Here is a 22089-nt window from a genome sequence, read left to right as displayed (position 1 = left end):
AAATTAATATCAAGATATTTTATTATTTTAAAATTTTAAATTAAATTTTTAATAAAACATAATTAAATTTTAAAAAATTAAAATAAAAACAAGAAAATTGAATTAGTCTATTACCGTATAATTCCATGAAATGAGAATAATGAAATTAATCTGAAGTTAACATTAATTAGAAGCTATAAACGATGCTTTTGCATTTACAACAGACGCTTAATTTCGTTTTGATTTGATTAATCCTTTGTATAACATGAAGTTAATATTATAGTAAAGGGAGTGAAACATATAAACTGATATCTAAAGTCATTTCAAATGCTATACGATTTCGCAATTTACACAATGATATTTAAAAAAAGTCCTAGAAAAAGTAACATAGATGGCGTGACGAGCTGGTCAGCCTGACTGTAGTGAAAATTCGTGGAAATTATGTTTTAAAAAAAGCTTAGAAGAGTTTCTTTATGCTTAATATAAGATTAATATACCACTAAACATTTAAAAAAAAGAAAGAAAGAAGAAAGAATTCTGAATTGTTATAGAGCAGAAAAAATCGTAACTTTGCATTCATATGTATTGTTATTTGTATTTAAATTAAAGAGTTTCTCATAAATATATTTGTAAATCATCTGGTAATTAAAAAATAATAATAAATAAACGACCAGATTCATACAAAGTACATATTTGGCTCGACATATTCTTTAAACTACAACTCTCCTCTTGCACAACAAGTTGGCACCAAGGCATGATTCACTCTAGCTCCTTAAATATGGCCAAATCATTGGAAGACATTCTATGACAGACTTTTCACTTCGTTTCAATATATCCTCGAACTAGATGTTAGGCTAAACTGAAGTTTTGCCCTAAAGTTCTTTTAGGCGCGTTCTTTTGTTTATTTATATTTTTATTTTAGGCTTTCTTAAGTTCAGCATTCCCTGATAAATCGTTAAAAAATAAAAATAATAAACTGAAATATAATACAAAATATTTGATTTTTTTTTCAAATAAGAGAATATTTTACAATAGTAATCGTACAGATGCATGTTTTGTACTTGCATCTATTCAATAATTAAGTTGATAACAACTTGTAAAAAAACCCAATAGATGTAGCTCTCGAAGTACTGCTTGGAGTCTGACCTTCTTTGTAGCTTGTTTATCTAAAGAGGAAAAAAGAAGAAGAAAACCTCAAGCAGCAGAAAATTATCTTACACCATTTAGTAAACTGAATATAATTATATAAAAATTACATATATGATGTTCTGGAGAAACAGTTTAAAAGAAACCCCCTTGAGAATATGAGTAAGTGGTTGGATTAATGCGACGAAAATTAAGTTTGTTACCTGTCCTTGTGGTGAGGATGTCACGTTATGTTCTAAAGCAGTTGCCGTTGCTTAAGAAAGAAAAAAAAAGAATTTACTGCAGAAAAGGTTCTACCACAACAGTTTGAAATGAACTAACTTAAGCGGGGAATGCCTGAAACGGAGTTAACCCTCTTGGAGGAAGTTGGAAAGGCTTTTTCTGTTGAAAACTCGGCTTGTTCCTACCACAAAACAGATAAAGTGGAAGGTAATCTGCTTTGTGGCAGAAGCAAAAAATGACAGCTATTAGATCTAATAACACTCATTTCATGGCTTTAGCTGCCTTGGAGTTATTTTAAATAATCCAAAAGAACTCAAGGTATCATTTTTATTATTCCTTTATGTATGGAGTACCTTGTAGGGTTATTGCAAAGGGGAACGAACGTAAAAATTGAAGTTTTCTCAAGTATCATCCCCTAGAAGGAGGTTGGCAACCGTGTCAAGGAATCTTTTTCTTTCTTTTGCTGCTGTGGAACATTTACGATAATTCAAGCCAGTCCAATCCTTAATGTCGTCAAACCACATTCTCCTGGGTCTACCTCTCCCTCTTTTTCATCCCGTTTTCCTTCTAATATTAATTTCTGAATGCCTTCTTATCTAGTTAGATGTCCAAAATATTTAAGTTTTCGTTGTATTTTCATTAATGTTCTTTTCGTTTTTGCTTTCTTTAAAACATCTTCATTTTTCATTTTCTCATAGTATTTTCAACATTCTTCTGATAGTCCATATTTCGAAAGCTTCTAATATTTTCTCTATTTCTTTATTTAGAGTCTAAATTTCACTGTTCTTGAAAGAGTCTGATAGCACTTTATTAATCTTTTCCTTGTGTTTCTGTTAATGTCTCTGGATGATAGAACAGTTTTCAATAAATATCAATAAAGGCTTTTCTTGCTATCTCTATTCTTCTTTTTATTTCTTTAAAGGAATTTCCTCTGTCTGTAAACATTTGTCTCAAATATATAAAAGATTGAACCTGTTGTTTGTTAACAATTATGTTTAATTTCTTGTTTATTGGTTCTTTTGATATAATCATGCACTATTTTCTTTAGGTTAATAATTAATCCCATGTCTAAGCGTCTGTTGTAAATTTCTGTGACCAAGTTTTGAAGATCATCTTCAGATTCAGCTATATGGACTGTGTCATCTGCATACCTGAAGTTGAAGTTCCAACCCCCGACTTTCATACCCTTCAACTCTAAAATTTAAAACTTGTTTATTATATATATTATACAGTAAGGGTGATAAGACACATAATACTCCTTTTTTGATTTCAAAGTTGTCAGAACATATATTTTTATATCTTATTGAGGCCATTTGATTCCAGTATATATTTGTAATTATACGTAGATCTTTTCCTTTTAATCCCTTATCCTGTAGGATATGTATTAATTTCTTTTGATCTATTGAATCAAATGCTTTGATTTGAAATGAATCAAAATCATATGCTTTTCTGGTTATTAAAGCCATGAAGTAATATTCCCCACTGATGTTAAAGAGGTCACTCGAACCGTACAGGTTTTATTTCCGACATGAATGTAAGTGATTTTAAACTTTTTTATCAGGTATATTAATATGGGGAAATGAAAACCATTGTGCTGGACAATTAACGTACCATAATCCAGTCCTCTATTATTTCAGCACAGCAGTCGTTAGTTGTATCTTCATGCTCAGTTTAACATCTTGTCAACATTTCCTGTGCCCAGGAAATGTTGGCAGGATGCACAGATTTATATCTTGCCAACATTTCCTGTGCTCACCAAAACTTGCTTGATGAGATTTTCCTTCCAAATGAAGACAACATAAAAAGACAAAGCCTGTTAAAGAAACTTTCACGAATTTTTATTAATTATAACGGCAGCTATTCCAGAGCTCAGAGACATTAACCTTCAAAACTGTTTAAATATATTCTGTCTGCGTTAGAAAAAGTATAAATACAAAAGAGAAGTATTGTAATGGTCGCTATGGACAGTCCTTATTTATTCTCCTGCACAATAATCTTTGTTTTTCCTACACATGGGTCCTCCTTTGCTTTTGTATTTCTTAATTGCAGTTTGATTCTTCTTTTTCTTAAGAACCCGCCGAACTTTACATCTCATTTATATCGATACTTCTCTCCTTGGACAATTATTTCATTCTCATTCTTGTGTGTTCTTTTTAAACTCTTTCTCACATTTTTTTTTGTCTCCAGTTCTTATGATATTTCATATTCCGTGATTGATACCCATTCTTCTATCAAAATGAAAGTTCATTCATAGTGTATTTTGAATTAACAGTCATAATTGTATTCATCACGAAGGAAAGGAAAAACAAACAAACTGAAAAATAATAAACAGATTTCGATTAGCATGCTTTAACATGTTAATCGAAAATTATTTCATTTGCTGCCAATATCGTATGCTGCCAACACATCACAGTATGAGATGTAAGAATCGAAAATAAATCCTTTCCTTGTATAAATCCAAGCCGAATATATTTACTACCACTCAATTTTTAACACCGTTCTCTCTCTCTCTCTCTCTCACACACACACACACACACACACACACACACACACACACGCACATCAGACTCTTCGTTTGAGACTCTACTATGTCAGATTCTCCTTTTCCTCCTCCTTTTTAAATAATACAGGAAACTACATTGGATTTCGTATATTTAACTTCAATTTAAACAGATAAATAAGTCTCCGTCTAGTCTAAAATCATTATCTTTAACTTTCTCCAGTCTAATGACATCCCCTGGCTAATTGTATAGACGGAGCTAAATCAGATAATATTGAACCGAATTCATTATGCATGAACAAACTCACAACGACAGAACTCCTGAAAGAAAACCATGGCTGTTATCGTAATGCACATCCCTAAAACCACCAAGGCATTCTGGTGGTCGCTTTGTTATACAGAAATCACTAATCCTCTTGACAATATGCGCCATTACTTTGTTACTAATTATGCCAAAGAATATACCTCGGTTATTATAGTAAAGGACAGAATTTTGTCAGTCTTCAATCGTTAGAAGCAAACTTTTCCCATCTCACTAACGATGTCTTCGACCATTCGCCAAATATTATCTTCTCAAGGCTGTAATTCTCGTCTATTCGTTAAAACTCGAATCTGGAAACATTAAATTAATAGAAAAGGCTTAAAGTCTTAACGAACAGAAAAGAAGAATAAGCGTTGAAGTTTGGTACGACATGATAAATTAAAAGAAATAATTTTATATCTGTAATTGAAAACATCGCTTCTAGTTAATCAAGAGGAAGTCGATTAATGCTTTTTTTTATTTAGTTAGTTTATTTGGAGAAACGGATTGCTTTTAAAAACACAGTTTTATAATAGGCTGACATTTCCAGCAGTTGGCAACACGCCAACAATCCGATATCAACAGTGGTAAGATGTATAAAGCCACGAATCCATTTCTGTGCACCGATGCTTAGCGAAGGAGAGTTAATATATTTTGCTTCAGATAAATAGCTGTTCACCACACTCATAAAATGTTTACTCTCTTCTTCATTTAATAGTAAGGCATTAGTAAGTGACAAGCCATTCCTGGCTCGTATCCAAATGACACCATTACTACTGCGTAAAAGGAAGCCATATTGCTTTTATCCGTGTCCTCACAAAATAGTAGGACGCATTGCCAATCGAAATTAAAACTTGCTGAGTAAGCCACCCTTGTATCGATTAAAATACTGCAGGCATTAAACAGGAATATCATTACAGAGGGAAAAAATAATTTCTGTATTTGTAATAGGAAAGATACGCCGTTTTGATGGTGTGACACAAACTGAATGCATAGAAAGATGTGTTTCGGCTTCTCCGCAAATGTTCATCCTTTTTTTGGCTCATTAAATAGGATGTTATAGGTTTAAATTCTCTGTAATCAAAAGGACTTCGTAAAAATACTACAAAACATGTTTCGTTTGCGGTTTATGACTTTCTGGTATCAAGACAAAGGATTAGCGATGTGCTAGCGCGACAGGAAGGAAGATTTTTCCTGAGATCTTCTCGGTGATGTTACATTTAAAAAAAAATGTTTTTTTTTTATTTCTCTTCAAATGCATAGTGTTGTGTGTATATCGCTTCATTTAAAGAGACCAAACGATATTATTAAAATACTTACCTAGATCATAGATATGCAAGCTTTCACCTATGAGCGAATTTCGCTGAAGACTTTGAGGCATAATGGTCTAGAAGAAAAGAAAAAAGGAGATATGATATTTCTCATCACACACACACACATATACATGCGCGCGCGCACAATGGCTTTTCATCATTAGTTGGTAAATCTTTATTAGTCTAATTTTGTCTGTTTCGTTTCTTCACACCTTAATGATTTTAAATATTAATAATCAAATTATAAATATTGAAAGTAAATTCTAAAATATTTCGACCAATGTCTCCCATCTACAATTTATCCTATATTCTGAAATACAGAAATCGCTTTAAACCTGGTTGTGTTCAGTACACTATTAAATTATATTCATTTTTCTTTATAATTACATTAATTTTAATAAAATAATTTTTAAAATTATATTAATTTAATGAATTAAATAATTTGTTTTTTAATTTACTTGAAATATGTTTATAAACTTTTGTAATTTCTTAAACACCGATTTATTTTATGAATTTAAAAAATTGAAAATTTGGAGAGGCAGGAGCAGGAGAAAGTCCTTTTTAGGATTTCCAGGGTAACAAATGGTAATGCTGTAGTCAATGAAACTTTAACTGAGGCTCAGCTATTGCCGTTACCCAGTCATGACTGGAGCTTTTTAGCTCAATGACACACCATCCACACAGATTTTCTTCATTCAGAGGACGGGATAAAGAGTCAAGTACTTAGTCCATCGCCCAGTTCTTATAAGAACTATTATTATATTATTATCTATAATATAGATAATACAATATGATTCATGTGACTATCGTTCCATAACCCTTTTTCCTCTTGTTCATTACATATTACATAGGGAAAGCACTCAGAGCAAAATATATAATTTAAATTCTTTGTCAAAGAAATCCCCTCCTCCCGCAAAAGCAACTATATTTAGATTTAGAATGAGTCAAGATTCCTTTAACTTATGAAGATCCACTTTGTATTTTGACATATGCAATTCATACATTTTTGATTTTCTTTCTCTTGAATGGAAATTTTTACCCATAGGCATTTGTGAACAGAGAATTCCATTTGCGATACAGTCAATTCACACAAATCCTTATAAGATAATTTATACTAAAAAATTTAACCAGAAATTCATCCAAGAAAATGAAGAGTTTGCCAAATGGCTTTCTTTATCTTGTGAAACTCATGTTAATTCCTGTAATATGACAAAATTATTATGAAAGTTCGATGTTATGTGCGTTATTGTTATATGTACATCTTTAATGTAAAGAAAAGAGACAATTGTCTGCTTAAGTATATATATTTGTAACTATTGTTATCAGGGCACGACAAATTATGCAAAATCTTACTCGACAAGAAAAAAAAATGTACTTCCTCATTTATATGTCGCAAAAATCGCCAGCAGTTCCATAAATGATTAGTGGTGCTGTACCGTTGTTTGGAGAATATTTTCAGCTCTGTGTGAAAACAATCCTAATAAATCAAGAAATACTAAGAATGGCAGGGGGGGATGATTTTTTTTTTAATGTTACATTAATTTTTGTTACTAGAATGATTCTATATATTCCGCCTATTTTTCTTAGTTGTCTTAACGTTAAAAATATTTGGTTCAAGAATAATATTGTTTTAAAATAAAAATACACATTTCCCAAAATTATTGTGGGAAAATCTGTCGAATAGGCGAGTAGAAATAGTGCAAGAAAATCATTAACAAATCCAGAGCAGACTTCATAAGGACCAATTGCATGTTGGCCCTTATGAAGTAACATGTTCTTCTCAAATGGCATTCGAGCCTCTATCACAAATCCTGATAATTGTATGGTGACACATCAACTAAAGATAAGGCAGCCCTCCTGGCATCAGTCCTTTCCTTCAAATACTACTCCTTTGGCATATTCCCAAAATAGCATGGAAACAAGCCTTAATCCAATTTATCCTTTTAAAAAAAAGTCAGCCATCAAACTATTGCCCCATTTCTATAGCGGTCTGCTGTAGAAAGAGAATGGCGGAATCTGTATTGGCGATAGCTAATTAACTGATGAATCTCCAAGTAATAGGTCATTACCAACCAACTCGTTCGCTATCCTTACTAACGAGGGATCACCAATACGGATTCCACCATTCTCGTTCTACAGCAGGCCTCCTCGCTAACCTTATCCTCCTTTGATCTCCCTTTTGCCTTTTCTGAATGGATTTCCAGTTTCTTCTCTGATAATTCATTCAGGGTAATTATTATTATTATGCAATTTATCCCTAATTCTCAGTTGGCTTCTTTTTATCAGATTTCTTTATCTATTCTGGAGTACCTCAAGGTTCTGTGTTTTCCCCCATACCGTACATCAATGATCCTCTCTCTACCTTCAAATACACTTGAAGATTTGAAATGGATTTGAGAATGGCAAGGAGATCAGTGTTTATTTCACTAATTATAAAAGACTTTGAAGTTGGACGCATACGTGTCTGAACTCTAACAGTGTGTCCTCCTGAATTTAAATGTTGTTACCAGTTTTTTTTATCTTCTTTCTGAAAGCTCACGACATTGAGCGAAATATATCGTAGTAATAAATTGTATTTAGTTTCCTCTTACATGTGTGAAGCCATTATTTAAAAAATATAATATGTCTAACACGTATGTCTCTGTTAATCAACTAATCATTGTACCAAGTTGATACCAATAAGATACTAAAGTCAAATGGGTAGGGTACACAACAAATAAGTATACATAGCTATTCAAACAGTGTATAAAACGACCTCAGGAAAATATAGAGGAAAACAAAACACCTTATCTCTAACTGTAGTAAGTGCAGGTGGGCTTGAAATCTTTATAAGTTCAATTCTCACTGTACAGTGACCATCAACCCTACCTCAAGGACCAAACATTGCATATACTATGTAAATAAGCATTATAACACTCCCTAATGTTTTAGAACAAAACATAAAGTTCTATTCCTTCAGAACGTGGCCTTACTACAATAGAAGGCAACCGATATAGTTCTGGAGACGAGCGTACATCTGAATACGTCAAAGGCTTGTAGCAGACTATGAGCGAAACATCTTCTTCTTCTTCCATCATCTATGATGGAAGAGATGATAAGTCCGAATGAACTCTTTCCACTTCTGTCTGTCCCGGGAGAGTCCGAACAATTCTGTCCAGTTTGGTGTCGCTTGTTGTGATTTGGATTTCAGGTCCTCTTTTATTTTGTCTGTCCATCTAATTCTGAGCCGACCTTTGGATCTTTTACCTTCCATCGTTGTATTCAGAGCTTTAGATGGTAGTCTTTCTGTTCCCATTCTGGTCACTTGGCCAAACCATCGCAGTCTTCTTTCTTGGATTTTGTCTATTATTGTTCTTTCTTGTTTTAGTCGTTTCCTTATGTCTTCGTTTCTTAGTCGATCCAGCAGAGATACTCCAAGTAATCTTCTTAGCCAACCCATTTCAGTAACTAATAATTTTTTCTCTTCAGGCTTTTTGAGATTCCAGCATTCACTTCCATAGAGGAGTATTGGGAGGACCATTGCTTCATAGATTCTAACTTTTGTTTCTTGTTAATTGATGTCTCTTGACTTCCATATTTTATTGTCGTTCAAAAGTTTGGGATGCTTGACTGATTCGTCTGTTTATATCTTTTATAATTTCACCATTGTACTCAATAACTCCTGCGAGGTGGGTGAAGTTTTCTACCTGCTCTAGATTCTTACTATCAACTTCAATTTTAAGATTGGTGCTTCTTTTTTCTATCTGCATAATTTTTGTTTTGTCTATATTTATGTTTAATCTGATTTTACACACTCGTTCCTTATTTTATCATAAATTCGCTGTAGACTTTCATTTATTAAGGATTCAGACCTTTGATTAGTGTCTGGAAGGATAGATAATACCAACAAATGTTCAGCAATTCTGGATAGTGTAATGTTTTCTATTCTGTGGCAGTTTTACAAAATAAGCCATCATACTACAGCTTGCAAGTAATGCAATGTCGTCTGCAAATTTTAAATTTGTCACATTTTTCCCATATATTTTGATTCCGGAGTCTCCATTGTTTAAGGCCTTATTGGTTGCTTCTTCCAGTGTACGATTTAACAGGTCTGGTCACAGATTGCATCCCTGTATTACTCCGCTCTCTGTGTGGAACCAGTTGGTTAAGGTGTCCTCCATTCGTACTGCACTTTCAGATTTCTCATACAGATTCTTTATTATTCTTATGGTTTTCTTGGGAATTCCAAATTCTTCTATAGTTCTCTTCTACGGATTGAATCAAATGTCGGACGAAAGTCTATGAAATTTATGTAGCAACTTTGGTTGTACTCTAGTGTCTTTTCTATTAGCGGTCTTAAGGTGAATAGTTGATCAATTGTGATTCGCCCTGGTCTGAAACCTGCTTATTCTTCTCCTAGTGCCAGTTCTATATATGGCTTAATTTGTTTTTGGAGTACTTTCCTAAAAACCTTACTTGGAATACTGAGGAGGCTAATGCCTCTGTAATTATTGCATTCTGTTTTATCTCCTTTATCGTATATAGGAGTTATGACTGATTTGTCTCAATCAGTAGGCACTGCTTCGTTTTTGTAGATCCTTTCAAATAATGTTTTTAATGGTTCCAAAAGTTGTTCTTTTCCTGCTTTTAAGAATTCTGCATGTATTTGATCAATGCCAAGTGATTTCCTAGTTTTGAGTTTTTCTATGCTGTGTGCTATTTCTTTGGTAAAGATATTTGTTTCCTCTTCCATTTCAGTGGCTGGAATCGTAATATCCTTTGTGCTTGCTTTGAGCTAAACATCATCAGTGGAAATTTCCAGCAGTGCAGATCGTACTGGCGTAAAAAAACATCTCGTAACCAAATAAATCATCCTAACTTTGGTGTTTTTCCATTTTGTTAGTACGAAAGTGCAATAGTATGGAGCTGGTTTTCTTTTATTAAGAATTCAGACCTTTGATTGGTGTCCGGAAGGATAAATACCAACAAATGTTCAGCAGTTCTGGTTAGTGTAATGCTTTCTATTCTGTAGCAGTTTTACAAAATAGGCCATCATACTACAGTTGATATTACAAGACGGTTTGAGGTTAACGATGTGGAAAAACTTTTACGGACTCTGGGCATGCTAGTCAAGTTTTCCCGTCGTTTCTCAGTCCTGAATGAAGCTAAAGGAAACTTTGAACCAATTTTAGACGTGTTTCTCAAAATATATAGAAAGTTAAAAATATTTGTGATTTTAATTGATTATATTAGTGTTTTCTTTCAAAGAAATGATTTTGTTTTAAATAAAAAGGAGAAATAGAAACGGACTATTCTCCAATTCTTTTCATTAAAAAAATCAACTAATATCTGCAAGGTCGCAAAAATTTCTTAAAGAGCCGCATGTGAGCCAGCTGCCAATTTCGTCGTCTATTTTGTTTAATCTTATGAAGCCCTATCACACCGTCCTAATCTTAATCGGACAGACTGATGCCTATTTCTAAGTTTTGGGAAGGACCTCTCATCTAGATTATCATATAATTTCTTCTTTGTCTGTTTTTTTTTTCTTTAGGACAGGGGCTAATGTCTGTTTTGACTTCTCAGTGTAAGTGCGATATTGGAGAAGTATTTCACATTTTCTTGTGGCGTGCACTGTTGTGGATAGCTCCAACTAGATATGACAAACTAACTGTTCACTGTCTTCGGGAAAATAACCTGCTTTCGGATCATTTGAATAACAAAGTTCTGCTACGTATTAGAGTTGACTGAAATATTGAGAACAGTTTCTATAAAGCTGATTGATTTCAACATCTAGATTTTTCGACAAATACTTCGAGCAGCTTTAATCTCTCCTGTGCAAATCCTTAACCTATCCTCCATTTGTGAATAGATTCACTGTACAATAAAAGCAAAGCGAAAATTAAGTCAATGAATTAGTGAGAAAACAAAAGACTTAAAAATCTTTAAAAAAAGTCATTACCATTTAGTATATGTGTTAGTAGGAGAGGAAGATTTACGTACCAGAACATTTCTCAGAAGGCGGCTCTTCGATCCTCACTATCACAGAACCTTTCTTCCAGTGGCTGGTTGACGCTAAGGGGTCATTCTCAACCACCTCTGGAGGTATGTGGACTAGAAATAAAATGACCCATCACGAATGCATTAAAATTAAGATTATACGAGTGCAAATCTCTGTAAAACTTTACAGAACAATGCACTGGCGTTTCAAAAAAAAAAAATATATATATATATATATATATATATATATATATTAGAAGAATACCTAAGTCTTAATTTTCTCTTTCTTTGAGTTTTTAAAAAGTGAACATTAATAATAGTTGTTAAATTTAAATTCACTGACTATATTAAATATATTTAAATTTAACATCCATTATGTACGACACGACACAATATTACATCATGGGATTTAACATTCAATTTAAGAGACTTGGGAAAAAAAAAGAAAAGAAAAGCTCATTAATCTATCTTCGAGTTAGCCATTGGATATCTCTGTTTTGGAAGTTTGACTATTGGATATAATAGGCAACTTTTATTTATTTATTAATTTTTAGTTGCATATTCTTACTATGAAGAATTCCGACAAATGGCTGCCAGAATCGGAATAAAAATTAGAGATCTTTCAATAAATAAATCAGGATATAAAAAGTCTATTGTATGGTATTATCAGCAACTATGATGCTACTGTTTTTTATTATTATAAACGTTTTTTATAATAATAAAAAATGGTTTTCCCTTTTTTTTAGAATTCTTCTCTAAAAACGTTGCTTACATATATATAAAATATATTGTTTTATTAATTATCAAGATAACTTGTAATTAAAAAGAAAAATAACAAAAAATATCTTACACCATTTTATAAATCGTATTACTTATTTATTTTAAAAGTGATCAGAGTTGGAGGTTTTGGAATTGACCGTGAGATGCGGTGATCAATACCCTTGGAGGGTCATGGATGGCAATGCTGTAGCTAATGAAGTTCTAACTGAGGCTTGGCTATTGCTGTTACCTTCCTGCCATCATCAGAGCTTTAATAGTTCAATAACACCTTATCTCTACACTGTCCTCTACAGATAACGGGAAATATGAAAAGCATTCTTGCTTCGCCCCTTTAAGCCAGTCCTTATAAGGATTAGCAATAGAGCATACAGATAAAGGGGAATATGAAAAGCACTAGTGCTTCAGCCATCGTATCAGTAATGTTAATGGTAGCAATAAAGCTAGTTTTGAGACTGATTTTGATGTGAATGGACGTATTATTTTAGACTGAGCCTGATTAGTTTGTTTACAAGGTTTTTCACGAAACGCGCATTGCACTAGCGCAGACACAGTTTGTTTCCTATTGTCTCCCCCTCTGCATGAAACATGCAAGAGGTCTAATGGTCGGCAGGCCCCACCCGCAATCAGGATCAGTGGTGGATTTATGGTTTTATTTAGGGAGGTTGGATTTCAATCTGTGGCCAAGTAATTTCGTGACACTCCTTTTCCCTATCATAGGACAACTAGTATTTTATTGCTTTTAGACACCTAAGAGTGTCTAGTGTCTACAGGATTTGCTAGTGGACCCTCAAAAGTCCACAGGATTATCTGTATCCTGCTCGGGATACCTGAGAAATCTCTACTCTTTCTCCATCTGTGTCTTAACACATTTCTAAATTATTGTCATGGCAAAACTTCTGAATGAGGCCAAATTCGAGGAAGTATACCAGGAATTCCTCAGACTAGGAAAGCTTCTGAGTGATAATTGGCCAGGAAAAGTCAAGCTCTTTGACACAATCCCCCCACAGTAGTCACAGAGGACAATATGGATGATATAAGTGAAGAGCACATAACTCTGACGCAATCAGATTTTGTACACTCCCCAAGTATGGAAGATGCTGCATCCCAAGACAGCAGTTATCAGACCTTGGAAACAGATACAGAATTCCAAATGGTCAAAAAGAAGAAAAAAATCTCCACCAATGTGGAAGAACCCAAAACAACAGGGATAGAAGCACTCAATGGTCCTAAAGAAAAGATACCACCAATCATATTAAGGGATAAAGAAAAATGGATCCCTGTCTCGTCAGCCCTCAGAGAATAAAACATCTCATTCTCATGGGCCAAAAACTCAGATGAGGGCGTTAAAATATAAGCCACTACTGTAATGGATTACAGACAGATGACCAGATTTATGGACAATGTTAATGTCCCATATCACACCTTCACTTTACCCAGCGAAAAGAAACTGAAGGTAGTTCTACGTGGGATAGCTGAAGGTATCACTCCTGAAGACTGAAGATGTGAGCACTGATCTCTCCAGACAGGGCCTGTCCCCAGTAAAAGTGAGCAAGATGCTCAGATCTGATAAAAGACCAATGCCTTTCGTGCTGGTGGAACTGGTGTAAATAAGCAACACACAAAAGCAGATCTATGAACTGACAGTAGTATGCGGACTCAAGATTTCAACTGAGCCTCTTAGGAAAAGAACATCTGCAGGTCAGTGTCAGAGATGCCAAATTTTTGGACATGCCCAAAAATTATGTAAGGCAGCCTTCGGGTGCTTAAAGTACGGCGAGGGACACCAGACCATCACATGCACCAAGCCACGCACAACTCCAGCATGCTGTGCAAACTGCAGAGGACCTCATCTCGCCAACTACAAGGGATGCCTTTCCAATCCAAAAAATAGAGGACAACAAAAGTCAATCTTGCTCCTCCACGTAACAACGTTTTAAGCAACCAAACAGATCGTCCCCTAGTCAGAAACACCTCGCCTTCAACCTCACAAGAAGGAACAACCATCACCAAAACATATGCTGAGGCTGCAAGAACTAATCCTCCTACATCTCTCGAGCTAGAAAGCTCCAACATAACATCCGTCTTAACAGCCTCACTTGCCACCATGCTGCAAGACATGCCCCTCACCATCTTCCAGAAAGAGATTCCTGCAAGGCACTGAAACATTATAACAGCCATCTGTCATGAGTAATAAATTCATACGAAAAGCTCTTAAGATAATGGCATGGAATGCAAATGGATTGATGAACAAGGTTTTGGAACTTCAAGAATTTGCAACTCGTATCAGTGCTGATATCGTCTTGATTGGTGAAACACACCTAAGACCAGCTAATAACCCAAAAATCCGTGGATGCACTATGTACATAAACGACAGAACTGGCACAAGAGGTGGAGGCACAGCCATATATATTAAGAGTTATTTGAATCATAACACAATAGACAAGCCCCAAACAGTAAACCTGGAGGTGACCGGTGTGAAGGTACATACCTGCAGTGCTGGGAGTCTCCAGATCTATGCTGCTTATAATCCTCCGAGCATTCCTCTGCTGACAACAACAGATCTGGACTCCATACATGGTCCAAATGACTCCATAATAATAGCAGGAGATCTCAACTCAAAACACACAGCTTGGTACAGCTCATCACCTAACACCAAAGGCCAAACACTTTTCAACTTTGCAATGTTCAACTCTGTTGTTGTGACCGGCCCTACCGAGCCCACCCACTTCAACCCTTCAGGTAACTCGGATATACTATACATTGTCATCTTTAAAAATATAAGATACCAATTCAAATTGGAATCAGCCAACGAATTATCTTCTAAGTACAGTCCCATAGTGCTTAATCTAGGGCTCATCATATCAATTCTCTCCTCTGCACACATGCATACCATGGGACAAGTTAGCCAAGGTTCTTCCCGATCATACTGGTTCGGGAAGTTATATATCAGTAAAAAGATTTATATATCATTATATATCAAAGATATATAAGAAGTTATATATCAGTGCCCGATATCAGTAAAAAGGAAGAGATAGATTCAGCAGTAAATGACTTAACCACACAAATTAAGAAAGCAATAGAATCAGTCAGACAATCCACTGTCTTCCACCCAACCAACTGTATCCCCTAAGAAATCATGGAGCAAATCAGAGAAAAAAAAATAGAGCCAGAAAGAGATACCAGAGCCCCACAAGATAAAACGGTATTGAATAATCTAAACAGGCAGGTCCGGGAAGCTCTTCAAAAACACATAAACCATCAATGGGAAACCAAATTGGCTAACATCAATACTGAAGAACATTCTGGAAATTCTTAAGAGCAATCCGCACCAAAAAGCAACTGATACCCCTATACAAACCAAGAAATGGACAGTTCACAAAGATGAAGAGAAAGCCGAAGCACTAGTAAATAACCTAGAATCTCAGTGCAATCCATCTTATGCAAATCTAAATATCAACCTTATGTACAAGAGTCATCGTCATGTTAGGACAACCTTAAGACAGAACACTGTTAACTCCGAACATATCACTCCTACAAATCCGGCAGAAATGATAAATATCATCTCCCATCTAAACAGTAAAAAAGCTCCAGGACCGGATGGCATAACTAACAGAATAGTAAAACTACTTCCAAGAAAGGCCATAGTCCATATCGTCAACATTACAAATGCCATCTTTAGATTCCAGTATTTCCCTACTACATGGAAAACAGCCACCATCATGCCATTGAAGAAGCCAGCAAAAACTCCTCACCTTCCCGAAAGCTACAGACCCATAAGTCTATTGTCCAGCCTCGGAAAGGTGACAGAGAAAGTGATCCTCTCAAGATTCCAAGCAGAAACAGATAAGTTAGGAATTTTCCTAATGAGCAGTTCGGCTTCCGTAAAGTCCATAGTAAAGCTCAACAAGTGCACCGGCTGGTAGAAATCATTACTAAAGGTTCTAACTGGAAGCTCAATACAGCTGCCATCTTCATCGACGCAGAGAAGTCGTTTGACAAAGTATGGCATCAAGGCCTTCTCTACAAACTGATAAAATTTAACTTGCCAGTCAAGTTAATAAAAATAATACATTCTTACCTGAAAGACAGAATATATGCAGGTCAGGGTCGGCGAAACGGTTTCGACCAGACGCAGGATCTAGGCAGGCGTACCTCAGGGATCTCTTCTGGCACCTCTCCTGTTTTCAATCTATGTAGCAGACATCCCTCTGAACCCAAGAAAAACATTCATTGCATTATATGCAGATGATACTGCACTGATGGCAAGATCACTGAGCCCAAAACTGGCAACTAAAAGACTCCAAACCAGCATACACATTTTAGAAAAGTGGATGGCAGACCGGAGGATCCAAGTTAGCCCCCAGAAAAGCTCAGCTATATTATTTACTAGAAAGAAAATCCATACCATGGAGGACATTTATTTATTGGGAGTAAAGATTCCATGGCAGACTGAAGTTAAATATCTTGGCGTGATTCTTGATAGTAAACTCCTATTCAGCAAACATATTAGTTACATTACCTCAAAGACATCCAAAGTCTTAGCACAGCTCTACCCTATGATCAACAGACAAAGTAAACTGGTCACGCAAACAAAATTAACAATTTACAAGATGGTAATTCGACCTGTCATCACTTACGCATCCACAGCATGGAGCCACACCGCAAATTCAAACATTCTAAAACTTCAGAGATTAGAGAATAAGTGCCTGAGGATGATTCTGGATGCCCCTTGGTTTATAAGAAACACCCAGATCCATAGAGAAGTTAATATCCCTTATATCTCTTCCCTTCTCCTAAATCTAGCTGAGGAGTTCTTTACCAAGACAAGCTCTCATCCTGACCCATTAATCAAGGAAGCCTCGGAATATAATGAAGCGGAAAGTTACAAATATAAAAGACCAAAGTCTATCTTAAATTCAACTGAACACAGTTAACTTCACTGCCCTCAATGGGCGAGCATGTAGCTCACAAACACTCCATTCAAAGTTCTTTCATTACAAGACAAAGGGGAAAAGCAATTTTGCTTCACCCATCTAGCCAGAAATGTTATGTTTTAAGCAATAAAGCTACATGAACTCTTATCATTACTTTTGGTTTTTGGATATAAAATATTTTGGTATTTGGATATAAAATATAAAATACTAAACAGTTTGCTTTTTAACGATGTAAAGACTTTCACGCGAATATAGGAAGAGACTGCTGTAAATGTAAATTTGATCATAAGAATAGGAATGGTAAAGGATGAAGTTATCAGTATCCCATATTCTAAATAATGTTTGAAACCAATGATAAAAATTAGTTATATGCAGGAGAAAGATGATGAGCAACATAACAGAGACTGAAGCACATGCTTACATTGTTGGAGAGAGACAGAGAGAGAGAGAGAGTACTGCCCACCATGACACTCATCGAACAACCAATGACCTTTCGTCCTCTGTAACTAGATAGCAGTTACAGAGAGCGAAAGGTATACCACCATAGAATGTCACTTTTGATGAGCAGTCCGCTACGACAGACTTGTCAGATGTCATAAAATGTCAAGCACAACACCACTGGCTTCTCTGAACATTTCACAGCATGTGTTGAGAGGTGAGTGATGTAATTTAGGAGATCTGCTGCGGATCTAGAGTGGTGTGGAATATGTACCGGTGGTTATTGATTAACTGGTAAGTCTCCAGGTGTTGAAAAAGTTGACAGTCAGTTAGTGATCATATCCGTTATTTCAGAGAGGATTGAAGTTAAGATAATGGACTTTTATTTCTGGTTTCCGGAATGGGACAAATATCGGCTGGTTGCCATGCTTCTTGACTAGGGTAGTTGAGTATAAAACTCAGTGTAAAGTTATTGTTAAGTTTTGAGCATAAATCATTAGTGCTATTAAAACTAGAAGCCTTAGTATATATATTAGTCAAGATTTTCTTCTGATTTTATTTTGCTGGAAGACAATAGGAGAAATGTAGCATCATTTAAGTAGGAAGTGATTTAACTATTCTGCATTTAGCACTTTCTATGTCCGATTTAGATATGATGATAATTGTTTGTATATCTTTCAGACTTCAGTGAAGGTTCAAAATGAAGCGGACGGGGTTTTTTTTGGGGGGGGGGATATCTCATGTCACTTGAAACATGCAGATTTTTTTTTGAGACTGTATTGACACACTCTTTGGAAACTAAGTCTTGTACAGTGGAGAATAAAGGCCTTAATTCCAGCGAGTTCAATAACCTGCTCAGTGCAGCTGTTTACATAAAGATGAGGAAAACTGTCATGCAATAATGGAAAGAAGAGTAGAGGCTTCGAAATTCGTTCTATTTGAAGCCAAATGATACCAAGTTCAGGCGACTAAACTTGCATACGGTTATACAGAACAAAGATGGTGACAAATGGAGGAAGTTGTCTCAATAGATAAGCGATGTGCTTTATATTTTATATGATTACATATAGCTAAAAGCTCAACATTTCTTCGAACTTGGTAAGTGAAAATTGGGAGCTGGGGGAGGAAGCCATTTGGAGGCCGAGGACATTAATGTCATTAAAGAAAGATGACCTCGCTGTTTTATTGTAAATAAATAAATAAAAAGAATCTTTCCTGGTAAGAGTGGTAAAGGTTAGGGTAATTTAGAATATGGAGAATGGTAGAAATAGCAGATGAATATTACAAAAAAGGTGAAAGGAAACCTTAAGAACATCAAAAATTATCTTTTACGGAATATCAGACTGGACTGCAAAAAATGAATGGCATTCTTGTGGCATTGCTGCCTTAGTGTATGGAGACATCGGAGGCAATTTGAGATGTTTTTGCAATGAATTTTTTATTAAAAAAAAGCAGCGATAATAATTCTATTTTCTTTTTATGGCTGGAGAATGGAGGAGTTCTGGGTCTGTACAATATGTTTTACATACGCTTGAAGGTGGAATCCTTCGCTGGAGACCAAACATAGCACGGTCAGTTAAGATCGAGAGGTGATCATGTATTATCGAGTGATTTCAGTAGCTTTCCTTTGTGTGTTGGAAACAGACAGAGAAAATGGAATAAACAACTGATGGTGATTCAACTTAATTTGAATACTTACGTAAGTCACTGTAGACGGAAAGTCAGGTTAGACATCAAACTACAGTTTTGTTAATAAGCACTCATAATAAAATACAAAAACTGTCGAATAAGCATAATCTTGACCATGCTAATCACTGAACAAGAAATTATAGCGTATATTAATAGCTCATTCTCTCATAAGATGTATATTTAACGTTTGACATTTACCTTTTTTTTTAATGACTCCCATCCACAAAATATTATATTACATTAATACTGAGCTTGGATTATTAAAAATATTTATTTCGTTTTGTTATTTTTACTTATTTTTTACAAAATCTAAAAACCTTTCTCTTTTTCAAGCTACTTCATGCTCCAGTAAGCAGAGCCTGAAGTTCTTCACACCAATAATCAACAATCGTCTCTGCTCAGTGCGGTATTCGAACCCTCCACCCCTCTGTTGGTTGGAGAGCAGATATGTTTCTCATTAATTAGTAAAATAATTCGTATTTTAAAGTTAAAATGAAATATCTATTTAGAATGGGGTCCTCATTTGTACCTTTGGAGTGGTTGAGCCATAAATAAGGGATTAAATATGTATTCATGACTGTAATCCATATGTGTTCACGGGGTACGTTTGCCTGTTCTGAGGGGACGAAAACCCGAGTTTCCGCTTAAAAAAACCCTCTACTTCCGTATGAGACCGGCTAACTCACCCTTAATCGAAAGAGGCCAGATAAAGTTTCCGCACGTTATGGACAAGAATCGAACCTGGGTCTTTCCGACCAAAAGGGCTTCGTCTATATTAAGAAATAAATCGTCTATTTCGATTTATTTCTTACTCAATGCGAATACATCATTAAGCAGTAAAAATCACTTAAAATTTAGACGAGAACAAAATAGTACGAAACACATATTACACTAACAGTTACATAAGATAAAATTAATGGACTGATAAAGGATGCTTAGATATGCAAAATTCTATAAAGAAATATATTAAATAAGCCTATCAGAAAGAAAACGACAAAACTGTGCATCATTATATAAGCTCTCTGATGTTCGTCGGTAGGTGGCGTTCAGTGCGCCCTCTAAAGAAATCAACATTAAATGTTTGTAATCCCTGTTTGTTTCGTAATCCCTTCATTTTGCTTGATTTTGATTACACATTAAACTGTATAACTTTCTTAATTTGATCTTACAAAAACGTCACCTTCTTACTTTTTTTTTCCTCATCGTCAAAGAATAAAAAAAAATCTTTTCACGAAACAAAATTTTCAACTAATCCTCTTTTTTGTAGAAACAAATAAATTGGCAGAAAAGCATTTAAATAGACGCCAATTATATTTCGCTGTCACGTTTTGCTACAAATATACCACTAATTATACTAGATTATGTACACCGTTGATAAACATTATAATCCATAATTCCGAACCATCATGTACGATTGGCCACTGTTTCCAAGGCAACACTCACAAAACCGTCACGCCATTGTTTAGGCAATCAGAACAGTGGAAATGGATAATAGGTTTTTGCTAGGGAAAAGAAGAAGAAAAACAAACAAAAAAAAAATCACAGAAAGTAATTACCTGGAGAAACAAATAATCAGACATATTCTTGGAAGGTAAATTGGAGCAGAAGTAATTATGTCGAATTGTAACAAATTACTACTAGAAAAAAAAAGATCGACTATTCATTTTTACGATGCGACGTTTTTATTTTCGCATCGTGCATTCGGTTAGGAAAAGCAGAGAATATTTTATTAGGAGGGAACATAAAAAGTTTAACTAGAAGTCCATGAGTTGAAATTGTGGAAGAAGATCATGAATAAGTCAGACTAGTAGCTCAGCTTACCGCATTATATTTCTCCCGACTTTACTCTTACAGGAATGGAAACGAAAAATTTAATTTCCCGGCTGCACCTCACCCCCTCCTCATCTATTTATCTCTCTCTCTCTCTCTCTCTCTCTCTCTCTCTCTCTCTCTCTCTCTCTTCATTTCTTGCTTCATTTTTCAGTTTCTGTATCCCTTTTTATGTATTTCACCGCTAGATGGCGCGCTCTGTGGAAATGTATTTTATTCACTTTCCTCCATCTGTACATTTTTTTTTCTCTCTCTCTTCATTTATTTTCGTATCTTTCTTGTTTTGTCCCTTTATTTATTTCGTTACTTGATTCTCGTTATTCTCCCCCCACCCCCGCCTCTAAAATTCCGACCTTTTTTTTTGCCTTCTGTCTGTGATTCTTGTTTACCAGACATGTTTTACATAAAATGAATAACCACCATTTGGGATTCGCCTTGTTGGTTTCATTTGCATAGTAATGCAGCGCTCATTCATTCATCTATATAGATGAATTTTGGTGTTTCTTATTACTGTTGAAAATGGTGTTTCTTATCCCTGTCAAACAACATTTATTATTAAAATTCGAACTTTCAAATAAACCTTAAGTTGTCCGTGCTCTTCGTAAAAAAAAATTTTTTTTTTTTTTTTGGCTAGATGGGTGAAGCAAGAATGCTTTTCATATTCCCTATAGAAGACGATCTATGGATAGAGTGTTATTGGGCTATAAGCTCTGGCCATGGCGGGGTCACGGCAATAGCAAACTCAGTTAAAACTTCATTGGCTACAGCATTGCCATCTGTGACCTTCTGGAATTCTTAATGAACTTTGAACTTAATTGGTTGATGGACTGATTGAGTATTCGAGGGCTAGGGGTGATTCTGTCCTATTTACCTATCTTTTTATCTCATGCACCTGCCCACCCCCAGTTAAAAATGGTGAAGACAAATCAGAACTCTATACCGCATCGGTCGTCGCGCGGGTTACCAAGGACCGCACTGGAT

General features: G+C 35.2%; 1 protein-coding gene across 1 annotated transcript in view; it reads right to left on the bottom strand.

Moving 5' to 3' along the window:
- Positions 1-258: 258 nt before the first annotated feature.
- LOC150106953 (cell adhesion molecule Dscam1-like) overlaps positions 259-22089 on the bottom strand; it is a 330596-nt gene continuing 308765 nt past the window's right edge. Inside the window, exons 24-26 of the mRNA XM_090392842.1 lie at positions 11441-11551; positions 5469-5535; positions 259-1145 (exon numbers count right to left, since the gene is read on the bottom strand). Coding sequence (XP_090248968.1) covers positions 5492-5535; positions 11441-11551 — 155 coding nt within the window. The 3' untranslated portion in view covers positions 259-1145; positions 5469-5491. The remainder of the gene's footprint in view (positions 1146-5468; positions 5536-11440; positions 11552-22089) is intronic.

This window comes from Typopeltis vanoorti, chromosome 5, assembly GCF_054136105.1.
Source record: "Typopeltis vanoorti isolate ZY-2024b chromosome 5, IOZ_Tvanoo_1.0, whole genome shotgun sequence".
Taxonomy (NCBI): Eukaryota; Metazoa; Arthropoda; class Arachnida; order Uropygi; family Thelyphonidae; genus Typopeltis; species Typopeltis vanoorti.
Note: the sequence above shows the minus strand (reverse complement) of the source record. Positions and strands in the feature narration are given on the sequence as shown.